Source organism: Rana temporaria, chromosome 5 (assembly GCF_905171775.1).
Source record: "Rana temporaria chromosome 5, aRanTem1.1, whole genome shotgun sequence".
Taxonomy (NCBI): Eukaryota; Metazoa; Chordata; class Amphibia; order Anura; family Ranidae; genus Rana; species Rana temporaria.
The window spans coordinates 107,106,659-107,130,649 of NC_053493.1; the positions used below are offsets into that span (position 1 = coordinate 107,106,659).

General features: G+C 39.0%; 1 protein-coding gene across 3 annotated transcripts in view; it reads right to left on the reverse strand.

The window, feature by feature from the left end:
- ZNF385D (zinc finger protein 385D) overlaps window positions 1-23,991 on the reverse strand; it is a 428,248-nt gene that overhangs the window by 85,156 nt on the left and 319,101 nt on the right. For all 3 annotated transcript variants that reach the window (XM_040352986.1, XM_040352987.1, XM_040352985.1), the window contains one exon: window positions 3,266-3,425. In XM_040352986.1, the coding sequence (XP_040208920.1) occupies window positions 3,266-3,425 (160 nt within the window). The remainder of the gene's footprint in view (window positions 1-3,265; window positions 3,426-23,991) is intronic.

A 23,991-nucleotide genomic window follows, 5' to 3' on the forward strand; every position in this document is an offset into this window, starting at 1 on the left:
GCACAGATGATAGGAAATCGTATACTCTACATTGTGACAGCAAAATAAAAAAACAAAATGTGGGTTTACGTCCACTTTAAGCACCATATGGTGTGATCAAATCCCCATATTTTTTTTAATTGTTTAGGTTTTTTAAATAGCCTTGCAGGAGTTAAATGTAATTTTTTGCAATATTTCGTTCTGTTTTATGGTCTTATGGCTGCACCATCGTTAATGCATCTTTTCGGGTGTGCCCCCCAAATCTTTGTTTGTCTACTGAAAAAAATGGAAGCTCTCATAATTTTCAAGTTGACCAATAAGAATGTTCAGGCAGCAGAAGGCGGGGTAAAGCTCTGGTTGTAATAATCATTACGAGTACGACATGTGGTTTTCACTAAAGATAACTTACCTATGCATTTAAATGATATGCTCATCTTGAATTCTATAGTGACAGGTTTATTTTAATATCAAAATAAAATCATATTTAATATTTTTTTTTTCATTTTATTTAACTTTTATTACAGGCTAGTCTTCAGGAAATAATGTAATTTCAAGAACTATAGCATGCATTAACAATCATAAACATTTAGACATACAAGATGGTTTTTCACTCAGACACAAATCATTTCAGTCTATCAGTTTTATAGGGTATTCTTGTACATAAACGTTCAGGACTACAGAGGTCTTTTCATCAGACAGCACATTGAATGTCAGTGTAACACCTTGCTACTCTGATATATTGGTCTATTTAGATGCATTATTATCAGAAAGCCAGTCTGCTTATTCTGAAATGAATGCACACACACCATACACACTAGAAAAGCTTGGTACAAAGCTTTATGGTAGTGGTTATGAATTAAACTAACATTAGTAAGAATTTGTTAGTGTTAATTATAAACTATCTGAGATATCATTAGGATATATTTACTGCATGACTGCAACTGCTGTGATGTTTTAACAATAATGTTAATAGTTCTATCTCTTCTCCTTAAACATTTATAGCTATGGCTATAAAGTAAATGTTTCTGTATCATTTACTAAAGGGAGTGCCTTCCATAAGAAGGTGTATTATATCATATTCAATTTTAAATTTGACATGTTTGGCACTTGATATGTATTTTTACATTTTTGGGCCAGAAGGTATATGATCCTATTTGCAAACAAGCATTCCAATAAAATGAAAGGAAGTTTTTTGAAGTTGTAGTTTTTTCCACAATTCTAGTGAAAATTTAGAAATTATTTATTTTTTACACAAAAGTGTCATTTCTCACACACATCATATGTATACTTGCAATTACACCCAAAAATACATTCTTCTACTCCTCCTTAGTATGGCAATACCACATGTGTGAGACTTTTACACAGCCTGGCCACATACAGAGGCCTAAAATGCATGGAGCACTGTCAGGCTTTCTAGGGACACTTTTGAAGGCCCTGGAGCGCCAGGACAATGGAAATACCCACAAAATGACCCCATTTTGGAAAGGAAACACCCCAACATATATTCTATTAGGCATGGGCTGCAACAAATAGTATTTTCTATGAGGCATTATGAGTCTTTTGAACTCATAATGCCATTTTTTTTCAACAAGTATTTGGAAAATGTGTCAAGAAAATGAAAACATATTTGTTTTACACAAAATTGTCAATTTATAAGATTTTTCTAACACATAGCATGTACATTACACTTCAAAATAAATTTTACTACTCCTCCTGAGTATGGCAATACTGGCAATTTGTACACAGCCTGTCCACATACAGAGGCCCAACATGCATGGCGCATTGTCAGGTGTTCTAGGAGCATAAATTACACATCTAATTTCATGACACCCTATCACATTTTTGAAGGCCCTGGAGCACCAGGACAATGAAAACACCCACAAAATGACCCCATTTTGGAAAGGAAACACCCCAACGTATATTCTATTAGGCATGGGCTGCAACAAATAGGTACTAAGGTACTCTGATGGGCTGCATATAGGTACTCGGGTACTCTGGGCTGGAGACAGGTACCCAGGTACTCTAATGATCTGCATATAGGTACTCAGGTACTCTGGGATGGAGACAGGTACTTGGGTACTCTGGGCTGGAGACAGATACTCAGATACTCTAATGGGATTGAGACAAGTACTCGGGTACTCCGATGGGCTAGAGACAGGTACTCAGGTACTCCGATGGGCTGGAGACAGGTTCTTGGGTCTTCCGATGGGCTGGTGACAGGTATTTGGGTGCTCTTATGGGCTGGTGACAGGTTCTTGGGGACTCTGATGGGCTGGTGACAGGTACTTGGGTACTCTGATGGGTTGGTGACAGGCACTCAGGTACTCCGATGCACTGGTGACATGTACTCAGGTACTCAGATGGGCTGAGGACAGGAACTCAGATGGGCTGGGGACAGATACTCCTTAATTATAGGCAATCAGTGTGTTTTAGTGTGCACTGTAGGGGGTGTGAGGAGGAGAATCTGATAACAGCAAGTTACTGCGGTTTGTTGACATTTGTGACCGCTATGATCGAACACAGTTGGTCACGTGGTAAAGAGCCAATTTCATTGGCTTTTTACCATGATCAGGGATGGGCTGTGTCAGAGTGAAATGCCTCATCGCGATCGCTGTGCACGAGCAGCATGCACAGAGACAGTGCATGTGACTGGCTGTGAGTGGACAAAGCCAGTCACGTGGTAAAGAGCCATTGCTATTGCTATTTACCCTGAACAGAGATAGGCTGTGTTCTGAGGAACATGTCTCATCACCGTTCACCGCGCTACGTGCCCCCAGGGGATCATATGACGCCTACCAGGAGGGAGGGAATGTTCCTGTCTGCGTCATTTTACAATGTGCCGATAGGGAAGTGGTTAAATGAGCAGTTCAGGCAAGAGTTGAACTGAGTTTGATTGGGGAGGCTCCCACAATTCACAATGTAACCTTAACTGTTTCAACCAAATATTCAATAAGGACATGGAAATGTAAAATGTGTGTGTTCAGTAAATACGATTGTCTATTATGATGACTTAGATTAAGATGATATTAAACATAAGGAGCCATTCTTGCAGAAACCCTCAAAATTCCTACGGTTTCACAAACCGCCACTCACCACTGTATCTACTTCATTTGATCAATCGTTAGTCTACCTGATTGTTTTTGAGTGAATACCATAATTGTTAGTTAGCTACTGAGTGGTTGGAGACCCCACAATCTAAATTCGACACAAATAATTATCATGACAAGCACATTGTTGGGCTGATAATGAAACAAGAAAACAAACAAAAGAAAAATTATTGTCTAACCTGTTTTTTCAGAGTTGCCATTGATGCCATTTGTAGGGATATTGAAGATAGTCTTTGCGTTGTCCTTGAGCGTAACCATTTTCTGCTTAATTCTCATGGCTTCCAGTGCTTTAAGCTTCTTGGCATGTTTAGTGCCTTTGTAGTGGGCTGAAGCCTGGCCCTACAAAAGGAAAAAAGATGAATTATGCAATTAGGCTAATTTCTAGATTTACATTTCTGTATTAACGCAAATATGTCAGTTATTCTAGATTAAGTTACAGTGCTCGTATTGCGAAACGCCCGTTAACCGCGTTACTCGCAATCCGAGGTTGCACTGTACTCAAATGCACAATGGCTTAACAAAGTATGCTGTTTATAATCTATTGAATAATGTAGGGATTATACTCAGTTTATGTTTTAAAAGTACAACTGGAACAGTGGAATTGTCTTCCCCAGATTTTTGCTGTACATGCTATGGATAGAGAACAGTGAAGGACATCCATCGATTATTTTGAGTTACACCTTAAAATGACTGAAGGCCAGGAGAACAAACAAGAGGCACACATGTGTCCCCAAATATTCCATTTTGATTTCAGGATTTACAGTTTTATTTTTTTCAGATGTGGATTTATTTCAGATTTATGTAACACCATCATTAAAAAAAGTTTCATTTTTACTGGTTGAAAAAATGTTTATGCACACTGTTTCTAGTCGATGTAAATGACAGCCGGTGAGTTAGAGCAAAACAGGATTGTGCTTGCATAGTAAACGAGTTCATCATTAATCATGTCCTACATAAACCTTACACTGAGTGAATCTGTATTCATTATTTCCAAACTGTAATCAAAATGTAATCTATCAGTCTTTTGCACAAATTAATGTAAATTGTTTCAAGCAAGCATCAGCAGCAACTTGATTACCCTTTTCGGCTCTGATGCAAAGTGATAGCTATAGTTTGCTATGTCCTGTTGTCTAAGTGATTGGTGAATTAAGTGACATTTATGCTCACTAATAATTCATTACTTATTCAAACATTATTTGCATAGAATTCCATACCAATCTAAAACAGGATACAGATAAATAAGTGCTCTGGAAAATGTTGATAATATTTTAAAGAACTAGCAAAATGCAAATCACTTCTTACAGCCACTGTTCTCATTGTACTTATACTGCAGTTTAAAGCCTACATTTTGAAAAAAATACAAAACAGTGGGGGTTATTTACTAAACGCAACTCCACTTTGCACTACAAGTGCAAAGTGCACTTGAAATTGCACTGAAAGTGCACTTGAAAGTGCAGTCGCTGTAGATCTGAGGGGGACATGCAAGCAATGCACATGATTGGATAATAAAATCAGCAGAGCTTCCCCTCATTTCAGATCTATCCCTCAGATCTATCCCTGGGTTTACCTTTCGTAAATAACCCCCAATGTGTCCCTTGTGCTGCTGGCTCCTCATTTAGTTAAAACCTTTTGTCCTCTGCACATAGCCACCACCTCCCACAGCTGATGTTTTCCAGTGCGGTAGGGTTAATAGAACCATGGGACCTGACTATGTTCTCCCATTCTGCCCACCTCCTCCAGTTGTATTATAGTTCCTTTAAATGAAAAATGATCTATAAATGGATGAGGCAAACCTTTAAATCATCATTCTGTCCTCCATTCAGATACCATTTTTTATTCATGGAATCTATAGTACAGCTTCTATGAATGGAGGAGGTGGGAGGAAAGGATGGGCATAGTCGGAGCTCTTGATAAGTGCAAATTACAGGTCCCACAGCTCTATTAACCCCAATCACACTTAAAGATTACAGTGGTCTGGGTGGTTGGGAATTGGAGAAGTACTTCAACTAAATGAAGTGCAAGCAGCACAAGGGAAACATCAGGCTGATAATAAGTCATGTTTCTTTTGCTGATTTTATTTGTTTTTACTAAAACGTAGGCTCTAAAATGCCAGTTTCAAACAAGTGGAAGTGGCTCTGAGCTGCCAAGCCTTTCCCAGCAACCTGCATTGAGAGTAGTTACACAATCACTCACACATTAGTGCACTGGTGGGCACTGATAGGAGGCATGGATAGGTGGTACTGATGGGCACTGATGGACAGCGATGATGGGCACTGATGGGTGGCAATAATGAGCAGGCACTGGTGGGCACTGAAAGACAGCACTGATGCTGCGTACACACGGCCATTTTTAATGTCCTAGAAAAAAACATTTTTCTCGATGTGATTCTTGTCAAGCCTGCCTTGCAAACACACGAACGTGAAAAAAAAAATGCTGGAGCAAAACGCGGTGACGTACAACTAGTACGACGGCATTATAAAGAGGAAGTTCCAATCAGATGGCGCTAACCTTTGGGCTGCTTTTGCTGATTTTGTGTTAGTAAACGTTTGGTGAGAGACGCTTTCAGTCTTCGTGCTTTTCAGTCTGTTACAGCGTGACAAATGTGCTATCTCCATTACAAACGCTAGTTTTACCAGAACGAGTGCTCTGTCTCATCTTTTGAGCATGCACGTTTTTCTCCCGTCGTTAAAGCCTACCCACGACAATTTTTCACATTTTAAGGGACATTTTTCACATCGAGAAAAAAGCTCTGGAGCCTACACACGATCGCTTTTAATGACATTTAAAAATAAAACAGTTTTCACGTGATGAAAAACGGTGAAATAATGACAGTAATTATAATTACTTATAATACTTCTACTAATAATAGTAACAATAATTTGACCATGATTCACAATTCATATTATTGATGTTAAAATACCATTACCATCATTGATATAAAATCCGTACCTTAACCACTTGGCGCCCGCGCTATAGCCGAATGACGGCCACAGCGCATGCCCCAAATGCCGGGAGGACGTCAATAGACGTCCTCCAGTTTGTGCGCTCCCCGCTCGCCCCTGTAGGGCACGTGCGGCACGCACTGTGATCACCTGCATCACTGAGACTCGAGTGAACACAGATTCGAGTAAGGGGTCGGTCCCAGCCCCTTACCACGTGATCAGCTGTCAGCCAATGACAGCTGATCATGTGATGTAAACAAAGGCCAGTAATCATTTTTCACCGGCTTATGTGTAAGGGACATCAGTCCCGAAGAGAAAAGAGGCACATCAACCTCATCAGTGCAGTCAGTACCCCCTACCAGTGCCACCTGCCATTGCCACCTGCAAGTGCCCACAGTGCCCACCAGTGCCACCTATCAATGCCCATGAGTGCCAGCTATCAATGTCCACAAGTGCCACCTATCAATGCTCAGTGGTGCCAATCAGTGCCACCTAGCAGTGCTGCCTAACAGAGTAACTTACTAGTGTCGATCAGTGCCCATTACTGCCACCAATTAGTGCCCATCACTGCCACACATCAATGCCCATCACTGCCACCTATCAGTGCCCATCACTTCCACCTATCAGTGCCACCTATTAGTGCCACATCTCAGTGCCCACCAGTGCCACCTATCAATGCCCTTCAGTGCCACTCATCAGTGTCACCTCTCAGTGCCGCCTATCAGTGCCCACCAGTGCCGCCTATCAGTGCCCACCAGTGCCGCATATCAGTGCCCACCAGTGCCGCATATCAGTGCCCACCAGTGCTGCCTTATCGATGCCCACCAGTGCTGCCTTAATGTGCCCATCAGTGCAGTCCATTGGTGCCTATCAGTGCCCAATCAGTGCAGCCTCATCAGCGTACATCAATGAAGGAGAAAAATGACCCGCTTGCAAAATTTATAACAAAATATAAAAAAAAACGTTTTTAAAAAAAATCTGTAATAAAATCGGTGATCAAATACCACCAAAAAAAAGCTCTATTTGTGGGAAAAAAATTATAAAAATTTAATTTGGGTACAGTGTTGTATGACCGCACAAATTGTCATTCAAAGTGCATCAGCGCTGAAAGATGAAAATTGGTCTGGGCAGGAGGGGGGGTTTAAGTGCCCAGTAAACAAGTGGTTAAAAATGGTGCTTTTAAATGCTCACAATTACAGAATAAAACTGGACAAAAAATGTTGATAGCAAAAAGATAAGATATTAGTGGCACGGCTAATGAGAAATGTATAATATATACTGTACATATACAGTTAAGTTATTCACACAGAAAATTGTGATGGACTGCCTGGCACCCGCCTGGGTACTTCTGCCAAGATACAGCCTTTTCCCCTCTGAAACCAGGAAACAGGTATTAAAGCTGAGAATTGCACCCAAGAACTAGACAACACCAGCTTAGATGCAAACGTAAACTGACTCTTTATTGTAAATTCACACAGAATTTATACCCCACAAAATCAGATAAGAGTTTGATCCCTTTATCCTAAACAATGCAAACTCTAAACAGAAATATCATCAGTCCATCCAATGACAAGTTAACAGAAACATAAACACATAAACAACCCACAATAGTTTGGTAATGAGGTGAAGTAGACAAAATACTAGCAGACAGACCGACAGCCAGAAACAATAGGTGACTCAATTAACAATAGATATTCACACCTAGGAGACACACAATGGGGAAATATACAAATAAACAATGTGAGAAAAATAAACAGATTACACATAACCGCAGGAGACAGAAGCATCAGGTTGTTTAACTGATGATTACATAGTTATGTTCTAAGTCTTGAAGCACACAATGCTGATTTGGGTACAATGGCCCCAAATCTGTATCCAGGTCTTAGGTTCCTAGAGGTTGTGTGTTTTCAGGGAGACATGGACTTGCATCTGAAAAAAAACACTTCAAAGGTCTCCCAGGCACACACCTCACAAAGAATAGAGCCCCTTCAAAAGCCAGGGGCCATGGTCAGTAGGCAAGAGACTACCTTGCAGTCCCCCCCAAAAGCCCCTGTCCCTGCTGAGACTGTCATGAAACTAATATAAAAATGACCCCCATTGTGTTTAGCAGTAGAAAATGTATTGCCACTGGGTCACAAAACAGGAAAACAGACCAAAATTGCAAAAAAATTTGAATAGGGGAAAAAAATGACCTTGTAACCATACATTTATTGTACAGGTATGTGCAGTATTGGGGAGGAGATAATACAATCATGGGACAAAATTATGAGCTTTAGATTTGTAGCTGTAATGGCACTGATCAGGAGGCATCCAAAGTAGGTATTCAGTGAAATAACAAGGGTAGAGCTAAAATTGGAGATGAGATGAATTGCAAAAGGAAAAGATTGACCCTTGCATGACTATGAAGGCTAAAAGATTAACCCCTGCATACCTGTAATAGAGAATGGGGAAACTGGATATCACTATAAGGTTAAATGCAGGAATAATTAGGGGGCAGAAGTGGGGGTGAGAAGTATAGTGTGACAAAGGGAGGATTGTGGAAAGCTTGAGAGTGAGGTGTTACTAAAAGTGGAAGTAGACAGATGTGATTGGAATGTGGGAATAGAGAGATACAATTACTTAATTTGATAGTTTCTGTAAATGAGGGGCCAAAGTTGGAAAAAAATTGAAAACGTTACGAGTGAGACAGAACAGAGCCAATAGTAACTGAAGTTCCATACCAAATAGACTTAGCAGATGTGTCCAAATTACAAGATCTCTATTGTTTTATTCAAGCCATCTGAAAAGGGGGTATTTAAAATGTATGTTACCTAAACATTTTGTATTCCCTGCCACGCTTGCAGGAAACTGAGCCTGACACACACAGTGGGAGGACATTGCAGGATCCTGAGGACAAGGTAAGTAACTTTGCCTTGATCCTGTGATGCAATCCAGAGTGTGGCTCAGAGTTACCGCTTTTTGTAATTAAAATTCACCCCGAGCCTGGATTACCCCCAGGGAGGTTAAAACATTTACCTGGATAGATGGAGGTACCTGTATCGTCAAAATAATTACCGGACACAAATCTCCCCTACTACCTCCATATTCACCCACACAATACCATTACTTATTCCCTTCCTCCCTCACTCATTTGTGTTCTTCCAATGTCAATCACATTCCTTGCTTGTCCCCCTCATTAAGTAAACATTCTATTACACTTGAGTCCAGGTTCTTGCATTCAGTTATAGTCATCCTTGTTCAGTTGTCAGTTATATATCCCTAGTCACCATCCCCATTCCTACTTCTCCCTTACTTTCCTTTCAGCACTATTTTTACTCCTTTGCCTTTAAATCCAGTGTACACGCACTTCTGGTGCTGCCTGATCTGTGATCCGTAACAGCCGCAAATCCTGTCTCTTGATTGTATAAACCCCTCCTCAAAATTGCACATATATTAAATATAGAGCCAGGATTATTCCTTGCCCCCATTATAATTGTATTTGAATGTCTATAATATGAAATGTGAATCATGGTACTACCTATGATTATTACTATAACTTTTCATTTTATTTTATTTTTTTATATCATTTCACTCATAATTATAATTTTATGAATGATGATTCCTATTTTATGTATAATTGAAGTTTTATAAATTATTAGGATTTGCCAATTTTTGAGAGATTTCCTTACTGGGTTATTAAAGTATTTATTATTGCTATTAGTATTATTTTTACTATTATTATTATTATTATTATTATTATTAGCATGTGTACTGTTAAATGCGGTTAGACTCATTATCTTGTTGCCATATATTTTGGTACATTTAAACTTGTTGTTATAATATTTGATATGCATACCTTTATAACATAAGTACAGGCACTATATTTTGAAATTATAAGACAGATTTATGTAAAATGATCCGGTTATGCTGTACTAATATTTTATCCATAATACTCCATCATCCATCTATACAGATTATCACTATATTATGATTTCATTATTAATAATATAATATACAATTATCCTATTTATAAATAATTTTACATATATACAGTATATATATTCAGTAGATATTTATACAGTGTATATATATATATATATATATATATATATATATATATATATATATATATATTCATATGCCTCTTAATATTCATTTGATATGGATAATTAAAATACTTTTATGTACTATGTATTTTTCATAATTTTTACTATATAATCCATAATAATTCTTAATATTTCCTGATGAAATGGGTATTTTTAAGGTCTGAAAATGCATTGGCTTTTTTCCTTTTCTCAAAAAATGTACTTGACTTGCAGAGTACTACGGCATTCTCGATTTTCCTATTACATTCACTTCAGGAAAATATTCCTGGTGCATGTGTTTTAAACCATGTGGATTCAGTTCATTTTTGTTGAGTGTCACTAAAAAATGTTTTATAAATACATCCCTTATATAAATGGGATAAATAATTTCAGCGTAAGCTTTCTGAAATTAATATTGTTGTTACTCTATGTATGCACTTTATGTATGCACTAACAGTAAAACTACTCCATATTTCCCAGGCAGCAGTCTTCAAATTACATGTAATATTTTAAAAGCTTATATACTTGGAAGAATCAATACGATTTTTCAAGGAATTTTTATAGCATTATAGTTTGTGTTACACAAAGGTTGGGTACGTATTTTGCTTTTATTGTACACAAGAAAGGTCCTACAGTCCAACAAATTTTAATGGAACTATTTTGGCTACTGCTTTATCCAGAGGAATTTTTTTTCCTCTGTATGTCTGGCCATATTTGCATGGCTAATAAACAATTTCTTTGGCCAACATGCTAGCCAGATGACATCAGCAGCATGATGGTTACACATCATTTATAAAGGATAAGCTTTGAAAAGGGCTGCACAATAACAAGCATTCACCATTCTGGCAGCTGATTTTACTCAATTTATCAATGTATGTTGGTTCAGTTGTTTAGCAGCTGTGCTGGTTTTTGGGGGTACTTATAGTGTAGAATCAAATATGTTATTTTCATTGAAGCAATGGTCCATACCTGTCTGGCTCTACTCATCATATTATGCCCATTGTGGAAAAATTACACTTATTTATTTAGTAGATAGATAGATAGATAGATAGATAGATAGATAGATAGATAGATAGATAGATAGATAGATTCAAAGTAAAGCAGTCTACTAAACCTGTGTCTGTATACACTGTGGTATAAGTACAGTAATTCCAAGTCCCAAACTAACTTCCCCCTTTTGTGTTGGAACCTAATTAAGCAATACTGTAAACCTTATATATTTACTCCACATGGTGATTGGCCTCATTTAAAGTCCCGCTGACCAAACTCTCTTTTTACCGTATATACTCGAGTATAAGCCGAGTTTTTCAGCACATTTTTTTGTGCTGAAAATGCCCCCCTCGGCTTATATTTGAGCCACCTTTTTGTGCCTGATCTCCCAGACTTTGGGGACTCGGTACTGGCACCCATGTAGCCCCACTCTTCCTCTACAAGTGTGCAACGTTTGTTGTCTGAGGGACCTACGGCCGGGGAGCACCAATTTTTCAAACCCGGGCACCCCTTCCATAGACTCCCATGTTAAACGGTAATTTCTCTGGTGAATTTGGGGACATGGTACCGACCAGTTGTAGGTACCCTTGACCCAGAACTTGGAACACATGTAGCCCCATTTCTCCTCTACAAGTGTGCAAAGTTTGTTGTCTGGGGGACCTAGAGCTAGGGAGCATCAATTTTTCAAAGCTGGGCACCCCTTCTATAGATTCCCATGTTAAACGTCAGTCTAGTCATGGACACAGTGAGGCATGGACACAGTGAGGCATGGACACAGTGAGGCATGGACACAGTGAGGCATGGACACAGTGAGGCATGCACATGGACACAGTGAGGCAAAGTGGGCCCGAATTCCTCTCTACCAATTTAAAACCATGGGACCAAGTGTCAGCATGGCTGATCTTGGTTGTAAAAACTGATGTGTAGAAACTTCAGAAATATAACATTAGACCATCTTGCCCTCCAACACATACTCTTTCCATTTTTGAATGATGGATTGAACAATGCTCCATGAGATATTCACCATATTTACCATGAGATATTCAAAGCTTGGGATATTTTTTTATAACCTAACCCTGCTTCCACTACTTCATCCCTGACCTGTCTGGTGTGTTCCTTGGCCTTCATGATATTCACTAAGGTTCACTAACAAACCTCTGAGGGCTTTGTAGAACAGCTGCATTTATACTGAGATTAAATTATACACAGGTGGACACTATTTACTAATTACGTGACTTCTGAAGACAATTGGTTCCACTAGATTTTAGCTAGCGGTATCAGAGTAAAGGGGGCTTTACAAATGCATACCACACTTTTCACATATTTACCTGTAAAAAAAAAATGAAAACCATTTATAATTTTCCTTCAACTTCACAATTATGTGGCACTTTGTGCTGGTCTATTACATAAATTGCCAATACAACACATTTACGTTTTTGGTTGTAACAAAATATGGAAAATTTCAAAGGGTATGAATACTCCTTCAAGGCACTGCATGCTGACAAATTCTTTAACTTTACCAAAATGTTGGTTGCCTCCTTTGAGAGCTTACCTACTATTGTCAGTGATTCAGTCAGTAACAGTAAACCATGGGATCTCAGGTACTGGGGTATTATGAGCTGTGTTACTTGATTAGATAAAATTGTCAAACATTTTAGCTATGTATGCACCACAGTAATAAAATATTTCTCACACCTAAATAATTGTGTGATATATAATTGTGTGCTCGTCTGCTTATATTGTGTTAAACCTCCTGCAGGCAAAAGCATCACATGGGCAAAGAGCCTCGTCATCAGCTCTTACCGAGATCAGTGTTGCGCGTGTCCCAGAGCCACCTTGTACCCATCATTTTACGATATGGTGGGTGGGAAGCGATTAAAAACCTTTACTACAAGACCTTTTTTGTATATGTAGCACCTGGTTACTTCCAAGGTAACCGGTGCTATTAAAATTTAAGGGGTAATCAGAGTGTAAGTGATTCTGATTCCAATTGCAACCATTTGATTAGGGTTTCTGTTTCGGCGTAGTGGTGCTGTGGGCTCATTCTGTCGTGCTGGGGTGTTTTCCCACCCCGGTGCGGTAGGTGGCAGCAGTGGAACTGAGGTTTGGGTGTTCTCTCCCAGTGACCAATCGGGAGGTTTTGGACCTCGCTGGGCATGCTGGGAGAGGGTACTTATGAAACAGACACCATTTTGTGTGGTCTTCTTCCGGTGTGGCACCCACCTTTAGGGTGGCCACATCACGGCGCTCTGGCATTATGGCCTACCTGGCCAGAGTGTGTGTACTATGCAATGTTCCTGGTTTCGGGCCTAAGTTGGTCCGGAGCATTTGAGCAGGACGGGACCCAGTGGTCGACTGGGTTCCCACTTCGAAGATCCCAAGCAAGTTTAGCTGTTCAGTGGGAAGTCCATCTGAGGGGCGCCAATGAGAGGCTGGCGGTCCAACAGGATTCTGATGAACCACCGGGGATGGAGGTGATCGGACACTGAAGGATTGACTCCTCTTTCATTCGGTACCTGTGGCGACCTTAAAAAAAGAGGATCCAGGCGTAACTTTACCTAGGAGGGTTAGCTCAGTTTTCTGACATTCATTTAAAAGGGTCTGTGGCAGAGACTTTGTTCTAAAGAGATTTGAGCGGTGTTTCGGCTGCTAGGTCAGTGAGAGAGGCCTATCCAGACAAGCTAGGCCCACTCAGGCAGGAGTGGTGTAAGAAAAGTTGCTATGCATAGGAGCAGGACTGTTCCAAGTACTACGCCTGAATCTGCTGTTCTCCTTCCTCCCTTCTTTTCATCTATACCCCTTTCATCACCTGTTGACTGTTATTACCCGGCTGGGTAATAAAGTGCACATAAGAAGTCATCAATTCGTGGTCATTCCTTTACTGCTGCTGTGCACATCATTCATTCCTAGACATTCGGAAAGAGCCATGAGGTAGATCTGCCATCCCATTCAATAACCAGTGGCTCCTTGGGGGTTGAGCGCTACATATAACACTAACATTATACCCTCAAAGTTATTCCTACACTTCCATTATGTGAAAGACAAAAATGAATGAAGGCAGTAGAATATGGGCTTTATATAAAGTTGAGCATAATATCTATTGTGTGTTTTTGAAATTTATTTTTTCTTTTATTTAATTATATTATTTATTCCCATTTTTTTAACTGGCAAAATGGAGATTAAATCACCTATGTGATAGTATGCATGGGTCCTTTTCAGAGACAGAGATGAATCTCCAGGGGTATATAGAAAGAGCAGATGATGGATCAGTCTTTCACTCCCTGGGTTGGAGGATTAATTCATCCCTTTGTGCAGTAGTGAGGTAGTATCTACAAACCAGTTTGGAGTTATTAAGCCACAATACATTTTTATTCATTTTATTGCTGTAACTAATTTTTCATGTCATTGGCTAGCCTTAAAAGAGACAACCATGTAGTAAAGGACATGTCATGGTCAAAAGGTCAGTAATTTGTTCAACAAATTTGTGGAAATGTAAGATATTGTAGGCATTTTTTGATAATAAGACTGCTTTTATATTTAGGAACTATTCATACAGAAATCCAAAATATTACTAAAAATTCATGAAGTTTTTTTTCATATCTTTATTGATTTATCTTGCCCTTTCCATAAATTTCTAAAATAACCAATTTTTTACAAAAAATAAATAATTATTCTAATCTTTTATAACATTTAGAAATATATTGGTGCACATTTAATTTTTAATCTTGCAATTTTGTTTCATAACACAATGCTACTTGCAATTGTGAATAGAAGCTAACATTTTCTAAAAGTTGGCAGACCTATGTAGAAAACATTTTTTATTTTTCATTTTTTTACGGAATATGAGGAACAAGTAAAATTGGTAATTATTGTAAGAATCTATTTTCACTACAGCTGTCATAGAAACAAAAAATATGCAATCAACCTGAAATGTGATTTACTATGTCACTTCTACTTTCAACAGGCTGTTTTGTTTACACTTCCCTAAATGTATAGGTTTTCCCATACAAAACAAAGTATCGGTTATTTCAGAACCTAATAAAAAATGATTTCTACGTCTCAAATGTATGGCATTTTAATTCGAAAGTAGAATACTAGTTTAAAAATTGTTTACATAGTTTCTTAAAGTGGAGCTGTTTAGATTACTAAGTATCATAAATTCATATTTTTCTATTGGATTCTAAAAATTAGATGGCTACTAATAAGAAGATCATTTTAGCTACTAAGTGAGAAAAACAAAATCATTTTTTTCTGTCCCACCATGGCCCATATTGCTGGTCAAAGACCAGAGCACTTTTTGCGAATCGTCACTGCGTCACTTTAACTGACAATTGCGCAGGTCTTGCGACACGGCTCCCAAACAAAATTGGCTTCTTTTTTTCCCCACAAATAGAGCTTTCTTTTGGTGGTATTTGATCACCTCTGCGGTTTTTAGTTTTTGCGCTATAAACAAAAATAGAGCGACAATTTTGAAAAAAAAAATGAATATTTTTTACTTTTTACCATAATAAATAACTGCGACATTATGGCGGACACTTCGGACACTTTTGACACATTTTTGGGACCATTGGCATTTTATAGCGATCAGTGCTATAAAAATGCATTGATTACTATAAATAATGGCACTGGCAGGGAAGGGGTTAACACTAGGGGGCGGGGAAGGGGTTAAGTATGTTCCCTGGGTGTGTTCTAACTGTAGGGGGGGTGGATTCACTAGGGGAAATGACTGATCGCTGTTCATACATTGTATGAAAAGACGGTCAGGCATTTCTCCCCTGACAGGACCGGGAGCTGTGTGTTTACACACACAGCTCCCGGTTCTAGCTCTGTAACGAGCGATCGCGGGTGCCCAGCGGTGATCGCACCCGCCGGGACGCGCGCGCCCCTATTGGCTGTTCGGCAAGATGACGTATAGCTATGTGCTCTCGCCCAGCAGAACCGACCTGCCGCCGTATAACTGTGGCGGCTGGTCGGAAAACAGTTAAAGAAAATTTGGAAAAAAACATAGAAGTTGTCATTGCTGGCTTGTTTTTTAACACACATTCTCTGGGACTTATTCTTGTTTACCTATTAGAGCTCATTCAAATGGACTGCAGATCCTATCGCCCCTCAGAAAATCAAAACTAAAAACAGGAAAAAAAACCTGCAAGGCAAAGGCATAATGCAGTGCATACTAGCATAATGCAGCGCATACTAGCTCATTATGAAATACCTACCTCAGAACGAAGCCCCCGTATCGGAGCCCAGGCCAAACCGAGGGAGGTGACATCTTGCCCTTGGCATGTCTTCTGGGTTCGCGGCTCCGGCGCTGTGAGTGGCCGGAGCCGCGATGACGTCACTCCCGCGTGGAGTTTTCTTCCCGGCAAGGTCCGGCAGCGCTTCCGGACCTTAAGCTGGGGCATTCGGAGCACATGCACCACCGATGTTAGCGACTGCATGCATAGGGAATATCTCCTAAACCGTTTAGGTTTGGGAGATATTAATTTTACCTACAGGTAAACCTTATTATAGGCTTACCTGTAGGTAAAAGTGTAACATTTGGGTGTACAACCGCTCTGGTTACTGTGTTGCTGCACTCTGAACATCCCTGCCAGTCTCAATAAAAAGTCTGAATATTGTGAAAGATAGCTAAAATGACTGGAGCAAAGATTTTATTTATTATTTTTTAATCCTTTTTTTTTATTGATGTGAAAATTCTTTAAAAAAAAGAAAAGAAAAAAAAACTACAAACTGTTCAGAGCATACCTAAATGCAATTGAAACAATGAATAAGTAAATAGCATAATAACGGCCAATAAAAAACAATGCATTTGGGCCTTGCTTTAATACAATGAACAATACAGCTACTGTATACCTAAAAGGGCCTGAAACCTAATTCAACACTGGACTCATATGAACTAACCAAGGTGATCAAATTGGAATCGAATTGCATCAAATTTCTAAGAAAGAAAGTGTGCCTCTCATAAAAAATACACTTAATAGCCAGTCGGATATGGTCAGAAGGTGCAGGAAAGTTGACCTAAGAGCAATTTGCCTTTGTGTCCATGAACAGCACAACACGTACAACAGTGATCCGCATTGGCTTAAGCTGAGGCAAAGACTGGAGCAAAGATAATAGCACTGCTTGTGTACCTGAAAATTATTTCAATCACTCAAATTTATTTTCCCTTGAAATTGATTTAAATGGAGGCACGCATTCTCATCCGTACATTCGACTGTAAACTTATCAGAGTGTGGCAAAAATACTTAGAAGTGTACAAGAGTCTTTTGACATTTATGCATTGCAGAAAGGTGCATTTTACGTCTGGTTTCCACAAAGCACTGCAACATGCATAAAACAATGCATGTGCATTGCTCTGCCATTCATTTTTGATGGCATTGCAAACACTGTTTGGTTGGCAATGCACCAGCCTTGCAGAATACCACAACACTAGTCATGTGATATACTGCTCTGTGTTTTAAAAAAGGCATCAAGTCCATTTTTTGACTGGGTTGTGGTGAATTGTCAGCTCATTCAAAATACAAAATGTGCTATCTCAAGTTTGGTAAGGCAATGCAATGCTACAAGGTGTAATAGGCCCTGCATAGCATAGCACTACAGAAGTACATTTTCTTTTTTAGAACTGCATGGCTTAAAGGGTAGCTAAGCTAGGTAAAATTGTTTTAACCCATGAAGGTTTTCCTCCAAAGTGAGGGAATCCCAGGATGTCACCAGGATCACCAGAACGAGTGTCCCCTTTGAAAGATTTCCCCTCTACTTCTGTTCATTTGTCAACCCCAAATGTGGGATTTTCTTTTACTTTCAATGATGACTGTAAACAGGACAATTAGAGAGGGTGAATCTCCCTTCTCCCTAACTGGGGCATACAGCAATACAAGCCTAACAGGTGTTTTAATCCATCTCCACTCTATCCAAAACTAAAAAAAATGCTTTTAGTTACACTTTAAAGCGGAGCTCCACCCTCAAGTGGAACTTCTGCTCATCGGAACCCTCCCCCCCTCCAGTGTCACATTTGACACCTTTCAGGGGGGAGGGGGTACAGATACCTGTCTAAGACAGGTATTTGCACCCACTTCCAGAAGTCCTCTCTGCGGGTATTCTGCGGGTAGTGCCTCACTTCCCGCCCCCGCCTGGTGTGTTCTGGGAAACACACGGCTCCCAGAAAACAGCGCGGACCAGTAAGGATGGCGCTGCGCAACTCGCGCATGCGCCGTAGGGAATAGGACAGTGAAGCCGGATTGGCTTCACACGATTGGACATTCTGACAACAAAACCATGGATTTTTTTCTAACGGAATGTTGGCTCAAACTTGTCTTGCATACACACGGTCACACAATTGTTGTCGGAAACTCAGATCGTCAAGAATGCGGTCACGTACAACACTACGACGAGCCGTGAAAAATTAAGTTCAATGATTCCGAGCATGCGTCAAATTGATTCCGAGCATCAAATTGATTCCGCGATCGGGTCACAGGAGCTGAAGAGCGGGGAGAGGTGAGTGTAAACAAACCTTCCTCGTTCTTCACTGTGGCAGTGGCAGTGATCGTCTGTTCCCTGATATAGGGAACGACGATCACTAACGTCACACGTCCAGCCCTGCCCCCTACACTAAGAAACACACATTAGGTCACACTTAACCCCTACAGCACCCCCTAGTGGTTAACCCCTTCACTGCCAGTGTCATTTTCATAGTAATCAGTGCATTTTCATAGCACTTTTCGCTGTGAAAAGGACAATGGTCCCAAAAATGTGTCAAAAATATCCGATGTGTCTGCCATAATTTCGCAGTCACGAAAAAAATCGCTGATCGCCGCCATTAGTAGTAAAACAAAAATTATTAATAAAAATGCCATAAAACTATCCCCTATTTTGTAAACGCTATACATTTTGCGCAAACCAATTGATAAACCCTTATTGCGATTTTTTCCCAAAAATATGTAGAAGAATATGTATTGACCTAAACTGAGGAAAAAAAAATGTATGTTTTTTGGGGGTATTTATTATAGCAAAAAGTAAAAAATATAGATTTTTTTTCAAAATTGTCGCTCTATTTTTGTTTACAGCGCAAAAAATAAAAACCGTAGAGGTGATCAAATACCACCAAAAGAAAGCTCTATTTGTGGGAAAAAAAGGACACACACTTTGTTTGGGAGCCACGTCACACGACCACGCAATTGTCAGTTAAAGCGACGCACAGTGCCGAATCGCAAAAAAGGGCAAGGTCCTTAACCTGCATAATGGTCTGGGTCTTAACCGGTTAAACATGCTATTGTCATAATTTTTTGTCCATTGTAATTTTGCACCTTTTGTTACATTATGAAAAAAATATATATATTGGCATTTAAAAAACTGAATACAGAGATTGAAACAGAAAATATAAAGTAGCATGAACTGTGATACAAAATTAAGGGATTAATATCTGGACTTTTTTAAATAATCAACAATACACATTATAATAATTTTGTAAAGTATAGGAGGGGGGGGGGGGGTTGGAAAACAGTAATACAAATGCATGCAAATAAACCTATGTCAAAGGCCATAAACACAAACACTTTCCAGTTATCAGATGTCAGTTTGAAGTGGTTCTTCTGTAAAGCTCCTCTGTAATATTGCTTGTCTGTCATAATTAGAACCTACTGTCAGATTAAGTAAGCCACGAAAGCACTTTTAATCATACTTTCTATGGAACTGCACAAGAAAACAGAAATAAATGCTTAGCCAGTAATTCTGCCTCCTACAGTGATGAGTAATACACCCAGCATAGGCTTTTCTGGTTCACTGCACATGTGTATGAGAAAATCGAGAAATGTTGGGGGTTAGGAAAATATTAATATGGGATTACTGTTTTTTTTGGTTCTGGGTCATGGTTCTTCTTGCAATAGTCAATGAATATAGTAAAAGTGTATTATTATTTTTTTTTAGAGGGATTGCAAACACTGATCTTTAACCCTAAGATGCCTAATACTTGTGCGTGCTTGCTCCCGAGCTGGCTCTCTGTGTCCATAAGACACAGAGAGCACAGCTCAACCCTACCCCCTGCTCCTGCCTCACTAGCTTGTGCACATCATTGGATTGAGATCGGGCTTAGGTAAGTATTAGGCTGCTTTCACACTGAGGTGCTTTACAGGCGCTATTGTGCTAAAAATAGCACCTGTAAAGAGCCTCTCCACTCACTCCAATGTCAAAGCCCAAGGGCTTTCACACTGGAGCAGTGCGCTGGTAGGACGGTAAAAAAAAAGTCCTGTAAGCCATATTATTGTCAGTGCTTTGCAGGCAATTGTAACCCTTTTTTGGCCACTAGCGGGGATTAAAAGTGCCCCGCTAGCGTCCGAAAAACTCAGCAAAAAAGATGGTAAAGCGCCGCTAAAAATAGTGGCACTTAACCGTTGACACCCCAATGTGAAAGCAGCCTTAGCGGGCTGAGGTGGGAGATTAAAGACTACTATCACTATTATCTTTGTTTGCAGCATATTATAATCCTAAAAATGGTAGCTGTAGCATGAAATTAAACGTAACTCTGTTTCTGGGGGGCATTCTGTACACATTCTGTGTACAGAACACCTCCAGGTAGTCATAGTGCGAAACGTCAGCTTTTCTTTTGTTGTGCTGTTTTTTGCTGTGGCATGTATTTTGTGATTTTTAATTAAAGGAGGAGTTTTTTTGGAGTGCGGCTGTCCCAGCTTTTTTCCTTCATCCTAACCTCCAGGTAGTCATATTTCATTGCATTTACAGAAAATTACAGTGGCTGCAGATTGAAGAGGAAAGGTACTTGTTCATAACATTCAATTACAATATGACTTGTGTCGCAATTGTATATGCTATATTTTTTTTGTCATTTTTTTTCCATGAAAGTGGAGTTACCCTTTAAGTCATACATAAAGGGATGTACATTTTTCAGAAATTAACACTTAAATGTTCAAATGATGCTTCTGTTATCTAATATGAAGATTCTGTATTTAGTGAATAGTCAATACTTCATTACTGCCTATGGGGTATTACTTCTTTTAAAATTGTTATCTACAATATTAGGACAGATGAGTAGAGAATTGGACTAAACTTTCCAGCCAGTCCAAGTGCTAGTGTAGAGGACACTGGGTTCCTGATAAGGACATTCACAAGTGCATCTACTGTATAATCATTTACATCATGCAGAAATATCGTAAAATATCTATGTTTTTGTAAAGGGTCTATGAAGGGAAAGGGCAAACTACTGCAGGTACGGCATCTCTAGATATCTGCCGAAACTTCCCAGACCATCCTGTCAAAATGGAACGCCAAGCCTTTCTGTCAGGCAAACTTCTAATACTTCTAAATAGTTGGAATTTGCCATTAAGCTCTGCCCCCCCAAATTCCTATTGGCTTTTCATTATGATTGGCAGCCTCGCCGGTGAATAGAATTGTGCAGGATCTAAACAGGCCAGGCACTACCAGGAATTTCGAAAGATTTGCTTTTTAGAACGGCCTTATATTTTGCTTTAATGGGAATACCGTATTTGACAGGCTCCTGCAGGTATGTGATGCCATGTGGCATCTGCAGCAGTTTACCTCCCCCCCCCCCTCGTAAAAGAGTCTCTTTAAATTTTGCTCTGCCTAACTGTATTCTAGAATCCTCATTACTGAAAAACAAAAAACACTTTTTTTAGTGACACATATTTATGACTGTATCTATAAACATCTAATATAAGGGAATAATTTGTGACATTAACATTAACCAGCATAACAAATGCGTTTCATGAATTTATTAATGTTCAGACATTTTTCAAGAATTACATAATGAAGTAGTTGCTAGGGTTTCTAATGCTATTCTCACCCCTAGAGATGAAAACACACAAAGTCATCATAAATCAAAACTAATTTTTAAAAAGGCATTTCACAGCTGATGATGTGCATTTCCTGACTGTCTTAAAAATCTTTTCCCCATATGTTTTCATTGAAAAGATTTCCCTAAAACTCTACAGATTTACACACTAGAATGCAAAACATAATGCAGAGTCTAAAAGGCAAACAGAATAACAAGGAAGCCAAATGCATCTTAAAAATAGCCCTGGTGTAATACAGCGTTGGCTTTGAACCTGATAGATCAACTCAAACATGCTCAGTAAAAGCTTTGTTGGCATTAAAATTACAAAATGTTTAATTTAATATAAACTTTATTTTTTCTTTTCTTCAAAGAAACAGAACCAGAAGACATTTGCTAACTCGTGTTACTGCATATATGTATACAGGTGGTCCCCAGATTACAAACAAGATAGGGACTGTAGGTTTGTTCTTAAGTCAAATCTGTTTGTAAGTGGGAACAGGTACATTTTTTAAGTGTAGCTCCAGCCAAAATATCTATCTTTTAAGCTTTTTGGAAAACATAGGGAAGGGTTATCACCCCTGTAACATTTGTTTTGCTGTCTGTGCCCCTGTTCAGCAGATTTTTCCTCACTTTCTGTCCCAATGACAATTGGTTTTTGAAAATTTTGGGTTATTAGGGAAACAAGGACTGGTGATAAAGCATCAGTAGAACACCTTTTTCCCATATTAACTCTTACAGGAGAAAATTTCCCTTCCTAGGGGTAGATTTCCTCTCACTTCCTGTTGTCTCCCTTGTAAGTAGGAGTCGTTTGTAAGTCGGATGTTTGTAGGTGGGGGACCGCCTGTACAGAGCCACCAAATTAAGAAGTTGCACAGAGTATAGTAACAAAAACCTCTATCAAACCCAACTACGTTTTGTTTGAATATATATATATATATATATAGTAGCTGTCCTTGTCAATGATATAAAGAATCACCATACAGATAAGACAATATTCACCATGTGTCATTTCCTTTCTGTGCAGATAAACTAGGTATCATTTCCTTGGTGGAAACTTTAATTTTGTAACATTTACATCAGAGGGGGTACAATACTTTGCTCAGGTGGTCAGTGAAGGCAAGTCACAAAATGTAATTGATGATTGGAATAAACTACCAACAGAGGTAGTGAAACAGTCAACAGTAAATGGCTTTAAACATGCTTGGGATAAACATAGATCTATAGTCAGACAACAGGTTAATGAAAAAAAAAAAAACACAAAAAACAAACAAAAAACAAAACAAAATAAAAAAAGGCAGACTCGAGGGACTACTCAGTCTTTTTCTGCTGTCACTTTTTTTGTTTCTATGAATCAGTTGAGTATTTTTGCTGTAGTATCTAGGTCTGACAGAATCAATTTTGTGACATGATCCTTACAAAAGTCCCTCTTTACTATCTCTTTGTTTAATCATTTTTTTCCCTCACTTATTCTTTCCTTGTCTCTCCCTATTTGCTGTTCCTGTCCTTAACTTAATCCTTTCTAATAGCACATTCTGTTAATCATTCAAATGTACAGTCATAACCCTTTTTAAAGCTCTCAGGCCTCCCTAGTGAAAGCCATGTCTTGTTTCTCCCATTTTCATCCAAACTATCTGAATAACATATTCACATGGAATTGGCCTGTGTTAACTCCCTGTTTGATCATCTTCTCTCTGGATTCTGTCCTAATCATTCAACTTTAAATTCCTTTACTTAAGTTACCATTGATCTGCTGAATGCAACGAATATACGTCTCAACTCTATGCTTTTTCTTCTTGACCAATTTTAAGTCTTAGACAAAAGTGACCACTCTGCTGCTCCATATGGTCTTGCACTTGCTTAGATTTCCTGTTTTCTAAATGAATGTCAATGTACCCTTTTCTCACACTATCCCCCTGTTTTTACTCACTTATTTCTGTTCTACTTCATAATTCTGCCCTTGGTCTCTTTCCTTTCTACATCTTTACCTATAAACTTGGATTCAAATATTATTTACCTGTATATGCTGATAATACTGAAACATATTTCTCAGGCTTAATTTCTCTGTGTCCATATAGTGTTTTATTTCCATGTTGCAGCAATTTCTTGAG